The sequence below is a fragment of the Apium graveolens genome, chromosome 2 (assembly GCF_009905375.1).
Source record: "Apium graveolens cultivar Ventura chromosome 2, ASM990537v1, whole genome shotgun sequence".
Taxonomy (NCBI): Eukaryota; Viridiplantae; Streptophyta; class Magnoliopsida; order Apiales; family Apiaceae; genus Apium; species Apium graveolens.
This window is the reverse complement of record NC_133648.1, coordinates 100,732,551-100,748,411: the sequence shown is the minus strand read 5'-3', so window position 1 is coordinate 100,748,411 and position 15,861 is coordinate 100,732,551. Positions and strand designations below refer to the sequence as shown.

The 15,861-nt window shown below is 31.8% G+C and overlaps 1 protein-coding gene across 1 annotated transcript; it reads right to left on the bottom strand.

The window, feature by feature from the left end:
- Positions 1-12,834: 12,834 nt before the first annotated feature.
- On the bottom strand, positions 12,835-15,388 carry LOC141706026 (dnaJ protein homolog). Its single transcript, XM_074508862.1, has 8 exons — positions 14,921-15,388; positions 14,506-14,647; positions 14,144-14,420; positions 14,006-14,054; positions 13,846-13,919; positions 13,361-13,484; positions 13,083-13,260; positions 12,835-12,992 (listed from the first exon to the last, which is right to left on the bottom strand). The coding sequence occupies exons 2-6, from the start codon at positions 14,568-14,570 to the stop codon at positions 13,428-13,430; spliced, it is 522 nt and encodes a 173-aa protein (XP_074364963.1). The 5' UTR covers positions 14,571-14,647; positions 14,921-15,388; the 3' UTR covers positions 12,835-12,992; positions 13,083-13,260; positions 13,361-13,427.
- Positions 15,389-15,861: the final 473 nt, after the last annotated feature.

The following is a 15,861-nucleotide window of genomic DNA, read 5'->3' as shown; positions in this document are numbered from 1 at the left end:
TCTATTGTGCACAATAAAATACACTAGTGTTACATTACAGAGGCATGGTGTTACATGGTGTTACATTTGACTATATGGGTCCCACATGTGAGACCCACTTTTGTAAAATAATTCCAAACTAATGTAACATCTATAAAACGTTACAATTGGCAATGCACTGTTACATTAGGGGCTTTTGTAATACTTTTAGTCCTATTACAATAGGTAGCCAAGGTGTTACAATAGGGGTCTGATGTAATGCTCGCAAGTGGAACGCCCCTTACTGTTACAATAGGTCAATTGTAATGCTTTTCTGGCCTATTGTAACAGTAGAATGGCGTTACATCAGGCCATCTATGGCATAGTGTAGTTTCTTACTCCGTTCTTGTTCGCCGAAGGCGCTGTTCGTGTAGCAACGCCGTTTTCTCGTTTTATCATGGAAGGCTAACGACTCGCACATACGGTGAGGGTCGTAATAGCTTTTAGGAGACAGTTATACGCTGGACTCGAGAACTTCTTCTTTTATATCCTTTTATTGTTCTTTATATTATTCGTATGTTTTGTATGTATTAATCGCAGATTGTGGATAACATTCTTAACTTTGTGACGAAATGAATACTTACGACGAAATGAATACTTATGACGAAATATATACTTGTGACAAAATTGGGACTTGCGACAGAATTGATACCTATGACGAAATAGTTTCTTGTGACGAAAATTTGAACTTAAGACTTGAACAAAAATGTCGAATATTTTTCGTCGCAATTGGGCCAATTGCGACGAATTGTAGTATAATAATTCTGTCGCAAATGAACATATTTCTTGCAGTGCGCCAAGTAGAAGGGGAGATCGGATCACAAGACCATCACATCGTTCTTGTGCTAAAAGGTATGTACCTAATTTTTAAAATTAATTATATAAATCAATTGCAAGTTATAATTTTTGACAAAAAAAAGATTTATTTAAGTGTATGTCACACAGCCAGAGGGGTTCGAAAAGAAGGGTGTGGAACATAAAGTGTATAAATTGCTTAAGGCATTATTTGGGCTTCGTCAAGCACCACGGGCTTGGTATTCTCGTTTAAATAAATGTCTTGAAGATTTGGGTTTTGTGAAATGTCCTCATGAGCATGCTGTTTACATAAGGCGCGAGGGAGATGAGTCGTTGATATTTGGAGTGTAAGTTGACCGGTACTAGCAAGGTTAACATAGATAGGTTTAAGAAGGAGATGAGCAGGGTTTTTGATATGACAGACCTGGGCAGGTTGTCACACTACTTGGGGATCGAAGTAAAGCAAAAGGATGATTGTATTGAACTACGACAAACTGCTTATGCAAAGCGATTTTTAGAGAAGGCCGGTGTGAGGGATTGTAACCCTGTCAAATATCCTATGAGGCCAGGATTCAGATTGACAAGGATACTAAAGGAAAAACAGTTGAGGCTATAACATGTAGAAGTGTAATAGGGGGACTGAGGTACCTGGTTCACACACGACCAGATATAGGCCGACTGTCATGCACCAAGGAGCTGTAAAGAGAATTCTTCGTTATGTGCAACGTACATTGGATTATGGCATTGAATATCGTCGATGTACAGGAAATTATTTACTTGCAGGGTTTTCTGATAGCGACTTGGCGGGTAACCCAGATGATCGTAAGAGTACATGAGGAGTTATTTTCTATTTGAACCAAAGTCTGATCACGTGGGTTTCACAGAAACAGAAGTGTGTTGCCCTCTCATCTTGTGAAGCTGAATTCATGGCGGCTACTGGAGCTGCATGTCAGGGTATATGGCTACGAAATTTGGTTGGGAAGATAACTGATGAGAAGCTTGGACCAGTAATAATCTATGAGGACAACAAGTCAGCTATTGACTTAGCTAAAAACTCTGTCTTCCATGGTAGAAGCAAGCATATAGATATACCCTACCACTTCATTCGTGAATGTGTTGAGCGTGGTGAGATCATTGTTCGAATGTTGCATCTGAGGAGCAGAGAGCTGATATACTCACAAAGGCGTTGCTAGTGGTGAAGTTCGAAAAAATGGGTGCTTTGTTGGGTGTGAAGAACCTCCAGAAAGATGTTTAGATTAAGTGGGGAATATGTTGGATATTAATCTACACATATTTGGTCATGCAGCAGTAGAGTATTTGTAGGAGTCTATTTGAATTAGTAGTGGGTGGTTATTAGGAGTAGTAGCTATTTTCTTGCCACGTTCTTGGCAACCAGTTCTAGTATCTATTTTTGTATTTCCATTTTGTAATAGTTAAGGAGCCTGAATGCATTTGTTTTTTCTCTGTTTTAGAACAAACACTTGTGTAGTATTGCCTTGTTTACTTCTTTGTGTCTTCATATTTACCTTTACCCAAACTCACCACCGTGCTGATAATTCCACACTTGTCTCTTTCTTCTCTTGGCTTCTTTCTTCTCCCACTACTAGTACTAATCAACTTTAATCAACTGAACTATATGCTTATCCTTGTTTATCATGTCTTCTTTTGTAGTTCCCTTTTGTAATTTTATATAATGTTGCTTTTATTATCAGCTTACATGTCTAATTAACTTATTTGCCGCATGTCTAATTTAGCCGTATAATTTGATATTTAAACATTTAAAGTTAAAGTTAAAAACATTTAAAGTGATAATTGTTATTATCTATGGAGAATTTCTATGACTTCTAACTTAAAGTTAAAAACATTTAAAGTGATAATTGTTAATAACTGGTGTGTTTTTTCTTAGAAACTGCAGTGGGTAAAATATAGTTTGTCCTTTTTATTTTTTGTATATACTAGGCCATTATTAGTTACCTAAATTTCACTCGGATCCAAATATATTTGCCGATTAGTAATAGGACCCATTCTTTGTATATATTATGAAATACGAGCTTTTTGTTTGAGAGACATGTATGCCTTATTGTGAAGTTTTATTGTTACTCAATGCAGGCCTTGTCATAGTTTGATTTTATTTAGGTGTATTCAATGCAGGCCTTGTCATAGTTTGATTTTATTTAGGTGTATTTATTACTGCTTGGATAACTTCTGAGCTCTTAAGTGTAGTCTTCAGGATGCAGATTATAGTATAGCCTCTAAAAACCAACACAAAGATGGCGATTTAATGATTAACGAATCATCTTCAGGTTGTCTATTAAGATTTGATAGGAGTGGTACATATACCACTTTTTAGCTGTAGTAGTTATAAAATTTAAACTGTATTGATATTTTAATATATTTTATTTTTTATTGATTTCAAAAACGAGGAAAGTCATCAATTTATAAATAGTATATTTTATAATAATTTAGAAGTTAATAAATAAAAAATAGTGAATATTTATTTAAAATATAGTAGTGAACTACATTTTGGGTAAAAGTTATAAGGGGGAAATAGACAGCGTTGCCAATTTTTGTAAGATATTATTGTCAAATGTTAATATCTCTGGTTCTCTCTCTGTTGTCAAACATGAGCAGATGAAGCAAGATGAGGATTTCACCAGGTGCATGTGATTTGAGAAAATAACACGTACTTTATATTGTTAGAAGTGCTAATGTGTTTAATGAAAACAGGTATATACATTAGTTAAATTCATTATATGCAAGGCAACATGTTAGAAGATCTAATTTCTATGTCTAAAAGAACTTTTTTGTTCCACTTTTAGAGCAAAATCAATTAATAGCGAACACTGATCCATTTCTTGGGTATATATTCATGTGCAATGGGAAATAAGGCAGATTTCTATCATTGTTTTATTGCTTGAATTTAAATAGACTGGATTGGCACCAGATTTATGTAAATTATGATATTTTTAAATTTGATTTGTTTAATTGTGCTTGTTATAAATTAACATATTTGAATTTATTTTTATACTAAACTATGATTGCACGTATATTGGAATGTTTGGTCAGGACAATTGTATGACTTAATTTTGAAGAAAAAATGGTTGGGAATCAGAAAAAGAAAAAAAATAATGCTTCTCGAGAAACGAACATATGACAGATTTTTTGGGTTACTTGAGACGATTGTTCATAATTTATTTAATAATTTATTTTTAAAATTAAATCTCGCTAGTTTCCGTCGTAAGAAATCAATTACGACAATATTTAGCTTGTGACGATATTTGTACTTATGACGAAATGTGTACTTGGGATAAAATTGTAACTTGCGAATAATTGATATTTATGATGAAATGGTTACTTGTGACGAAAATCTGAATTTAAGACTTGAGCAAAAAAGTCTAATATTTTTCGTCGCAATTGAATTGTAGTGTAAAAATTATGTCATAAATAAGCATATTTCTTGTAGTGTTGTTATGTTAATATGGTTAAAGGTTGCTGATAAGACTCAAAAACTATATTATATTGAAGAAGAGGATCCACATGATGCCAGACAAAATTTATTTGGCAAGTTGTTATCTTTAATGTCATTTTAAGCAAATAAATTACTTTATTATTGTAATACACATTGTAATTTGTATATGTTTTATATTCGTTACATATTACTTATTATTATGATCAAACTATAAATTGTTTGGTTTGTAAATATTTTTATATATTTACCGCGACCTTATCTAAAAAAGTAATAATAAGTGTAGGATTGCATGTACTTGTAATTAGGAAATGTCATTTTCATAAATCCAAAGACAATCCATAACTCAAGTAATTTACATGGCAAGATAAAAAAGACATAATCAAACAAATATCTATAATCTCATTTCAATTTGAAAATATATATTTAGACGTAATAAAAATTATTGTTAATTATTGATAAAAACCTCGAAAACATCTATGATTTAAAATAAACTTTTCGAAATATCATTCAAAATATGGGGAATGTATAGTTATGTATCAAATGATTTAAAATAAACAAGAAATTTTCCAAAATACACATTTTAATAAATAATAAAATCTCATGAACTTTTAATACCTTTTATAATTTAAAATGAATATCACAACTATTTTATTGTTATTTTAAAATCTTAATTGATTGTATTTTCAAATATTCTTTTAAATCTTTATTTATACCATTGAATTTTAAGGTATTTTCAAAAATAGAAATTAAATGTGAGTTTAAAATTTTAAATAAATTTCTTAAAATTTTAATTAAACACAATCCTAAGTCACAACATTTTTGTTTATAAGAACAAAATCTGTTGCACACATCACTAAGGTGTTAAAACCATATTATACCACTTTAATTTAGTGGCTATTTTAAAACCGAAAAGTAAAAAGATAGAAATTGATTTAACAAAGATGTTATTTCTTTTTTTTCCAATAAATATCATGCACTTTAAACTACTATATATGAATTTTAAAAAAATAAAATAAAAAATTACTAATTAATGAATACATGAAGGTACTAATTAATTAATAAATAAATTGTACAATATTGTGAAAAAAAAATAGTTCATAATCATTAAAATCTATTTCCTATAAAAAATAAAAGAAGCAGTAAATAGAATAGAAAATTTATAACAATATTCTAGAAACTTCTTTACCATTGACTAAACAAAAAAAACTCTTTATCCATATTCCCTTCGGTGATGATGGTATATAAATAAAGTTTCACATTGATAATCCTATCCAAACCCTAGATTAGAAACATATATAGGCCGTCCTAAACACCAAGTTGAGAAGTTTAGTTTAGATTAAGCGGCCAAGAAGAACAAGGGGAGATGGGATCACAAAAGAATCACATCATTCTTGTGCTAAAAGGTATGTACCTAGTTTGTAAAATTGATTATATAAATCACTTGCAAGTTACTCCATCTGTCTTTTTCATTTCTTTACACTTTTCTTTTCTTTACATTTCAAAACTTACCACAAAAATAGTTAATGGGTCCCCTTATTTCCCTACTTTTTCTTCCTTTTCACGCTATTTTTACTCCACTATCTCTCTTTTATACATTAAAAATGAATGGTCTCTTCACTTCACCCATTTTTCTTTCTCTTTTTCACAACTTTATACATATTTCTTAATCTTCATGTCCAATCCTTTTGATAACAAATCAAAAGGACTGAGGGAGTATAATTTTAAACAAAAAAGATTAATTTAACATGTTGCTCAATTACTTTATGAAAAATAGGCCCTTATCAGCTGCTCCTTTTTGATAAATTTTTTTATATTAATTTTGGATTTCAATTTTTTTTGTTGTATATTATGAATATGAATTATTAAAGTATTGGTCAGTTTCTCCAACCTGTTAGCCTCATGTCCTATGGATATGGTGCTACCACCCTACCACGGCCTCCAACTTTAACTTTACACTTCACAATGGGATTAGCAAGACGAGCAGCAGCTCAACTGCAACAAGCATCTCAAACACAAATGCAGCAACAAAACAACATTGGTGGGTACTATCGACCCCAGGGATTGGTTTCCATGGGCAAAACCATCAGCCGACTCTGCCGTCGTCCCCACAGCGGAAACGAGATCCTCTGTAAGTACAGGGCATGTGACATTTGTATATTAATAGAAACCTTCCAGACATAGGACCATTTGCAGAGTTATGCAACTGTACACCTCCCAAATCCTTCCTGAATTTCCTCCCCATATTTTGTTATGCTGATGATCGTTTACTTGAATATAATTTAGTTCTTGAGTCCCATGAGCAACCTTTAACCATGAAACATGTTTGAAGTCATATTAGTTTTCAGAGATTCCTTTCCCGTGGTAAGGCGTAAGCCATAACTCAATTAATAAATATCAATATAACTGGTAAATGACTCACGGTATGGTTTTAGTATGCCCACAACAGGAGTTCTGCGGTTGCCTCTTTCCTAGAACAACCTCCTTCATTACCGAGCATAAAGGATGCTGAGAATCAGATGCAAGTACGGGCCAACTCTATGAACATCCTGGACTTTCAACACACAACATTGTAAGTATCGCCCCCTTACATTAACTCTCTTATTCACTTCTTATCATAAATTACACCGCCCAATTTCCCTTAAAAATCCCCCCTTCTAGTTCTAATCACAATTCCATTCCATACTTTCATTTCATCAGTTGTGATACTCTTAAATCAATATGGCTTCATTCTCTCCCTGCCCCAAGGTTTGTGCTCCTTCTTCTAATTTGCAGGTGGACCAGCCCAAGCCCATTCTCGCTTCTTTTTAACCCGGTTCTGTTCCGAGTCGGGCTTTCCTTTCCGGATCTTCACTCCCAAACAAAATACGGGGAGGAAATTCAGGAAGGATTTGGGAGGTGGACAGTTGCATAACTCTGCAAATTTGGTCATATATCTGGAACGTTTCTATTAATATACAAATATCACATGCCCTGTACTAACAGAGGATCTCATTGCCGCTGTACGGATGACGGCGGAGTTGGCTGATGGTTTTGCCCATGGAAAGCAATCCCCGGGGGTCGATACTACCCACCATTGTTATTTTGTTGCGGCATTTGTGTTTGAGATGCCTGTTGCTGTTGAGCTGCTGCTGGCCTTGCTAATCCCATTGTGAGCTGTGATATTAAAGTTGGAGGCGGTGGTAGGCTGGTAGCACCATATCCGTAGGACATGAGGCTAACAGGTTGAACAAACTGATTAATAGGATATTTATTAATTGAGTTATGGCTTACACCTTACCACGAGAAAGGAATCTCTGAAAGCTAATATGACTTCAGACATGTTTCATGGTTAAAGGTTGGTGATGGGACTAAAGAACTAAATTATATTCAGGAAAAGGATCATCAGCATCATCAATAATAGCTATGGAAAATATGGCAAAGATTTTTGGCTCAAACATTCTTTGAAGCATGTGAGGTCCATGATCGTTCAAGGAAGAATGAGAATAACATATATTGCTTGTTATGCTTATATGGTCAAAGGTTGCTGCTAGGACTCGAGAACTAAATTATATTTAAGGGAAGAATCCACATATTTAATGAGATCTTTCTTATATGAATGTGAAACAAAATTTATTTGACAAGTTCTTATTCTTAATGTCACATTAAGCAAAAAAATTGCTTCTTGATTATAATACATAATATAATTTGTAATATTTTTATATTATCTTCATATATGAGTAGTTCTTACATATTACTTACTATCATAATAAAGCTATAAATTGTTTGGATTGTAATTTTTTTTATATCTTAAATGTGTCTTTATCTAGAAAAATAATAGCAAGCCTAGGATTGCTGGTATGCCATTTTCAAAAATTGAAAAGAGAATGAATAAGTGAAGTAATTTACATGGCAAGATAATCAAGACATAGTCAAATAAATATCCATACACTTATTCATTCTCTTTTCAATTTTTGTAATTTTTTTTATATCTTAAATGTGTCTTTATCTAGAAAAATAATAGCAAGCCTAGGATTGCTGGTATGCCATTTTCAAAAATTGAAAAGAGAATGAATAAGTGAAGTAATTTACATGGCAAGATAATCAAGACATAGTCAAATAAATATCCATAATCTCATCTCAATTTGTAAATATATACATTTAGAGGTAATAAAAATTATTGTAATTTTTTTTAAAAAAAGTTGATAAAATTTCTGGCAAACTTCTATGATTTAAAGTAGAGTTTTTGAAAAATTATTCAAAATATGGAGGAATATAGAGTTTTGTATCAAATTATTTACAATAAACTAGAATTTTACCAAAATTCACATTTTATTAAATAATAAAATCTTTTAATACCAGTACATAAATTTTAATGATATCTTTTATATTTTTAAAAAAACATCAAAAATATTTTATGATTATTTTACAATCTTAATTGATTGTATTATAAAATATTCTTTTAAATCTTTATCTAACACCATTTAATTTTAAGGTGTTTAAAAATATAAATTAAATGTAATTTAAAAAATTCAAATAAATTCCTTAAAATATTAATTAAACACAATCCTGAATCACATTTATTATGACAATTTTAATTATAAGAATAGTCATTTGCACACATCAGTAACAGTTAAAATCATATTGTACCATTTTAATTTAGCAGCTATTTGAAATCCGTCCTCATTTATATTTTCTGAACCTATGTTTAATTGGCCCATCCTTTTACACACCTTACCCAACTTTTGTTAGTTTTGACAGTTTACGATAACAAAAACAAACCGGTGTGACATGATAATTCAACATATTCATTTGAAAAAAATAAATAAATTATTAAATAAACTAAAATTAAAAACCGATCGTAATATTAGTTAGTGATGGCATGAAGTGCTTACTATGTATACTTAAATCCCCAGTAGGCTTGTCAATGGAGGGAAAATCCGAACCGACCTGATCCAATCCACGGAAACCAATCAGAGATATTATCCAATAAGAAAAATCCAACTATAAATGGAGAGGATATTGATTTAGGTCGATCCGATTTGTTAATAAGTTTATATATTTTTGTATATACATATTATAATTTTTTTTATAATTTCCAATTTAGAGTTCTTATCTTCAGTCAAGGTCCATTGTCTCTACATCATTCAATCTAGGCTCTACAGTGGAGTCCATTTCTATATTGTACTCTAATTCTTTTAACTTTTCAGATGCGATATATCACCTCAATCACAATTCATATAACAGTTTCACTTCGATTCATCAATTTTTTTTCATTGATAGAATCATATACTCTATAATTCAATGGTATGTTTAATTTTTTGTATATTTCCAATTTATAAAAACTTTTGTAATAAGTTACCTTAAAAAATAAATATACATAAATACTTGCTTGGAATGCTAAAATTCTAATCATCAGTGTGCCCCTACTATGAGATGGATTTATAATTATATCATCTATATAATTAGTTTAAGGAGGATATTTGGTTGGTAGTAATACTGTATAAAACATACGAACCGTTGGAATAAAAATAAAATGAACGGTCAAAATTATTTGGTATTTGTTGTAAATGTGATAAGTAGAACTAAACTAAAAACACTTTGATTATGATAAAAACACTCAATACTAAATAGATAAAAGACATAATTTAATAATAAATAAATATAGTAAAAATATATTATAATTAACACACTTTATCAACATTATAATTAAAAAATATATATTAAAAATTAAAATAGTAGAAAAATATATACATAACAAAGAAATATTTTACTAATTATACAACAATGGATTACGAGAAAAAATGAAAATTATTATAGCAAAATAGTCTTAATTTGTTCAAAAAAGTAAGTTTCAAAGTTATGGTAATTTAGTTGATGAAATTAATACGCAATCCCGTGCATAGCACGAGTTTAAGCTAGTGCTGGATTACAGGGGTAATTCTCTTTATTTCATGGTCCACATGTTGATTTCAATGTTAATATATAAGCTTTATTGTATTATATTATTATATGTATAAGAATTAGGGGTTTTACTGTTTATTGGTTTGGTACCACAAGTCTTGTCTTTTACTCATTATTTTTAATTGAGACATTTTTTTTGTCAGGTTTTGGGTCCTTATTTTTGTGATTATTTTGTGCACACTTTATCATTATCTTTATGTGATCTATACTCTTTCCTATTGTTTTATGTTTTTAACATCAAAATGATATATTGTGAAAATATGATAGGAAATTGGAAGCATATATTATTGGTTATTGCAAGTATATTGACCGTGTTTATCAAAGAACTATCAACTTATTGATATGCACTAAATTGCAACGAAATAGGGAACGGTGAATGTTATTAAGATTTGTGGTTCTGAATACGCGTTGAACCTTTAGATGTTAAAAAGGTCATGCCAATATATGATAAAAGTGATGTTGGTACAATGTTGGATATCCTTGCATAGTCTAATTGTTTGACAGGTTACAACTACTAAAATTGATTTGGATGGATAGACAATAGTTTCGTTTTCATTTATACAATTGCAGGTACTATAACATATTTGCAATTATACAACTGTTTTTTTGCCGTTGTGTGACAATTAGAGTTTCCGTTGTCTATCCAACACTCGTGTGATCGAAGGTTGGACAACGGTTGCTTATACACTTGTAATAAGCGAGATTCAACAACATTTTTTAATATTGGTTACAGTCAAGAATTCACAACGGGTACTCTATATTAACCATTGTTAGGAAATTCTTTAAACAACCGTTTCTTTATTCAATTGTTGTCTACCTAACTTAACAACAATGATTTTGTAGAACAACCATTATTGTTAATTTATTAGATATTTTCATAAACAACAGTTTATAAACTTCATTTAACTTATTAAAACCGTTGTCATGAATATTTTTTGTTTAAAAGACAATGCTGTAAAAGATTTAAACCATTGTAAAGAATATCAAAAGACACCAGTTTTTTTAAAAAAATATGTGCAGTGAGACGTATTACGGTTTTCATCATTTTTAAGTGGGTTTCACACAACTGTTTACAAAATTAATCTCATTATTTAAAATAAATCAATTTTAAAATAAAATGACATTATATTAATTTAATTGTTATTTCAAAATTAAAATTAAATTTATAATACAAAGGTTCTCTACAAGAGTTACAACTATAACTTCAAATATATTTCTAAACATTCTTATTAAGGTACACAAAAACTAATTTGTATACATATTCCTATTTAGATTAATGTTCAGAGCAGCATGCATTCCAACTCCAAAACCGTGCTCAGTGGCATGAATAGGATTACCGTGTCCAGCATGATGTTGGAAGCTTTGAAATCTCGGTATATGACTGGTTGTTCTTCTCCGTGGAGAAAAGCAAGGCATTTTACAGCACCTACTGCAATCTTCAATCTCGTCAACTAGGGCAATGAAATAGAGTATCCTGCACATATTATTAACAATGCAAATTTTAGCTCATTAGTAGCAGTTTGATCAGAATATCTGTAACTTAATCACACATTATGTTACATTAACTGACTTCCAAACAAATGGTTTTCGAGGTTGCCTTGTACGATGTATTCGTATACAAGAAGCATATTTTCATCCTCACAACAATAGCCTATCAACTTCACAAGATATGGATGTGCTAATTGTCCAAAAATATAACTTCAGCCTGTAACACATCACATTTAACCAACTTTAAGCAAACAAATCTTTCAAATGTCGAATAAGGCAACATCTAAAGAATGTTAAATGCTCACCAGCCAATATCTATGACCCTGTCTTGAATTCAAATTCAAACGAGCAAGTTTTATTTCATCCACACACTAACTAAGAAGGAATATTTTATCGCATTCATGTCACAACATGAAAAAGCCCATACCTTTAATTGAGGACCATGTTTACTCTTGTGCTCCTTAATCTCTATTCTACCTCAATTTTTTAAGAAAAATTTAACCTTGTTAACACTACAACATATTTGCAATCATACAACAGTTTTGCACCGTTGTGTGACATGTATAGTTTCCGTTGTCTATCCAACACTCGTGTGATAGAATACCAGACAACGGTTGTTTTAACCCTTGTAATAAGAGAAATTAGACAACCGTTTTTAATAGTGGTTACAGTCAAGAAGACACAACGGGTACTCTATATTTACCATTGTTGGAACTTTTTTAAAACAACTGTTTCTTTATTAAACTATTGTCTATCTAACTTAACAACAATGGTTTTGTAGAAAAACCATTATTGTTACCTTATACGATATTGTCATAAACAACCGTTTATAAGCTTCTTTTATGAATGTTTTTTTAAAAGACAATGGAGTAAAAGATTTAAAACATTACAAAAAATATTAAAAGACAACAGTTTTTTAAAAAAAATATGTGCAGTGAGACATACAACGGTTTTCATCATTTCTTAAGTGGCTTTCACACAACTATTTACAAATTAAATTTCATTGTTTGAAATAAACCAATTCTAAAATTAAATTGTATTATGACAATCCAATTGTTATTTCACAATTGAAATTAAATTTACAATACAAAAATTCTCTACAAGAATTAGAAGTGTAACTTAAAGATTCTCTATACATTTTAATTGGCTCAGCTATTGAAAACATCAAGTCCCATTGGATTAGTGGCTTGCAACTCAAACTGGATGCCATCGAGTTCCCTCTTGAATCTGTCAGAGCTTGCGTAAATCATTTTGCTCCGTACCTTTTACAGTATCAGGACACCTTTGCAACCATATACACATGAGAAATAAATGAACTTAATGAAATGGAATGCAAATAAAGCAAAATTAAGACCTTGTATTTTGTACTTACCATGAAATGAATAAAATTCTGCTCTTGTGCTAATTCTCTAAGGTCACAAAATCATAGTCATAAACCGCATAACCGGCACTCATCTTCAGGAAGGCTAGCTGCAAAATCTTTGTAACTCTCTGCTACCTCACCAAACATTACATATAATCTTCATAATTACTTCCATGTGAAACAATTTCTGCATTTCAAATAATACATACTTCCTAAAAGAAACTCAATGTATAATAAGCAACCACAGGAAAAACTATTTCACAAACACACATGAAATAATCACTTACAGCTGGTTTAGCTCTTCTGCTAGTCCGTGGAAACAGACAAGTTCCAGCACCTCCCCCCCCGAATAACTTAAGCTACTGTTTTTGGGTCTACCTCAGGATGAACAGGTACAGGTGGCTCAAATTCCTGAAACAGAATCTCAATCATAAAGAATTAAGACTGTTCTTAAACTTAAATTTCAATCAACCATCATCAGAAAGTTGCAGTATTGGGCAAACAGTAAATATTATCAATATTCTAAACCGACATTGCTCTCCAAGCTAAAAATAATAATATAAAGGTTGCAATGTTCAACACAACCTAAAACTCAAGATCTTCTTGGCAGTAGTTTGATCAGCAGTCATGAGACCAAAATGGATGGGTGGAAAATGTGCCCACTGATGAAGTGAAATTGGTAAAAAAGAGAGATTTCTTTTTTCATATTAGCCTAATCATTGTATCAAGAAGTCCGAACCCTGATGTTCATTTATAACAAGGGGATACTTACATTTAGCCGCAGCACTAAATGCTTCTCTGTGGCTGATATCTGGATTTGCTGCTTTGATTCGTTGAATTTCATCCCTGCATATTCACACCCACATATATCATCACAGATATATATTTATGTATGCATTTATACTGACAATGTTGGTCTGATCGATACTCACTTATTAAACCGATTCTAGGCAGAGGGGACTCGATGTCTCTTCTCCAGAGCTGATACATATATAACATTAACAAAATCACATTTTTAAATTAATCAGGGGGCGTGTAAACAGGGGGCGTGTAAACAGCCAACACCATACCGCTTCATCAGCTTCACCAGCATAAGTAATCTTCTGTCCATTCTTCATACGCTTATCCACAATAACATTCATAACTTTTTTCTCTTGAACTACCTTCTCTCCCTTGCATTGGGAACAACGATCCTTGTCCCTTATCTTCTCTCCTGATCCTTTGCATTCATCGCAAGGATGCTGCATTTGCTGATACATAGAAGGTCCAAGCTGTCTCATGGATACCTTCCTACCAGACCCAAGGCAACCTGAACACTTCATGGATGCCCCGGATTTTGATCCCTTACTGGCATAGAAAATACACATATATCAGATGCAGACAAATAAAAATAATACATGAAAGCAAGAGAATACAGAATTAACACACTCACCATTTGCATTTGCTGCAAATCACATTGTGGGAAAGTGAAAGCTTCTTTGAGGTACCACTATACATATCTTCCAGAGAGATCTTAAGGGGATGCACAACATCCTCTCCTCTCTTTTGTCTCTGCACCCTACCGTTACCATGACCTGATAAACAACAAGGCGATTAATACTAAATCTTCAACGGAAAACTGTAACAGCAACAAAGCACTTATACAATCGGAAAACAAAACAGAAATAACAGAACATGAACATATAATTAATCTTCCATTCCAACCAAGCATATAATTGCACAAACACCCACACTGCGCATAAAAGAAGCATACATGTTTTCTGAAATGAACCTCTCTCTATATATAACACACACACACACACACACAATACCCACTCTCTCACACAAACTCTCTCGAAACAGATTACCTTATCAGAATCGCCGCCTTTATCAGGATGATTCTTGATAGCAGCCTTGCGATAAGCCTTCTTCAACTCATCTTGTGTGACATTCTTGAAAACGCCCAAAACTTCATAATACTTGGTGTTGTTACTCTTCTTTGGGGCTCTTCCAAACATCTTAAAAACCCCGCTGATTGATTTTGATCCACCTCAAAAGTTTTGTTAAAACCCAGGGGTAGCAGTAGACTAATAGGCGGCAACCTTTCGTCTGTAAATTAAGCACAACAAATATAGAACCTAACCTTGAACTGAATCTTAATAGTTGAGCTGAATTCAGAGGCAATTTTGTAAAAGAGAAACAAGATTGGGTGAGTGAGATGGTTAGGGTTTGAAAACTCAAAAACCTAAACCAGGTAGAAGGTGGAGAGAGGAGAGAGAAGAGTCGTGGGAGAGAGATGGAAGAGTAGGGAGAGAGAGAACCCATCAGATCTAACAAAGGGGAAGGGTAGAGGTAAGGGGGGAAATGAAAATTAGAAGGGAGAGGGAAATGAAAATTAAAGGGGGGAAATAAAAAATTTTGTGAAAAATGAAAAAATCATAAATTATTTTTCTTAATTATATATTATAATTAAATACCTATTTTTTTACTCTATATTAACAGAATAATTTTTATTTTAAATAATTTCACATAATTTTATATATAAAATCATTTGAAACAAATTTGAAAATTTTAAATTATTTTTCTACATAACTAAAGTTAATATATATTAACATTGTGCAAGATGATCCTAAAAATATTTTTTAAGAAATTAATTATTTAATCAAGAAAGAGTCTTGATATATCTTAACATCCGTACGGTTGGATCGTCAAAAAAAACATTTTAAAAATTAATCTTGTAAATCGGGAACGAGTCACGTTGTCGGGAGAGGTACTTTTCCCGGATTTTTCTAATCCTGACATGCAAGAT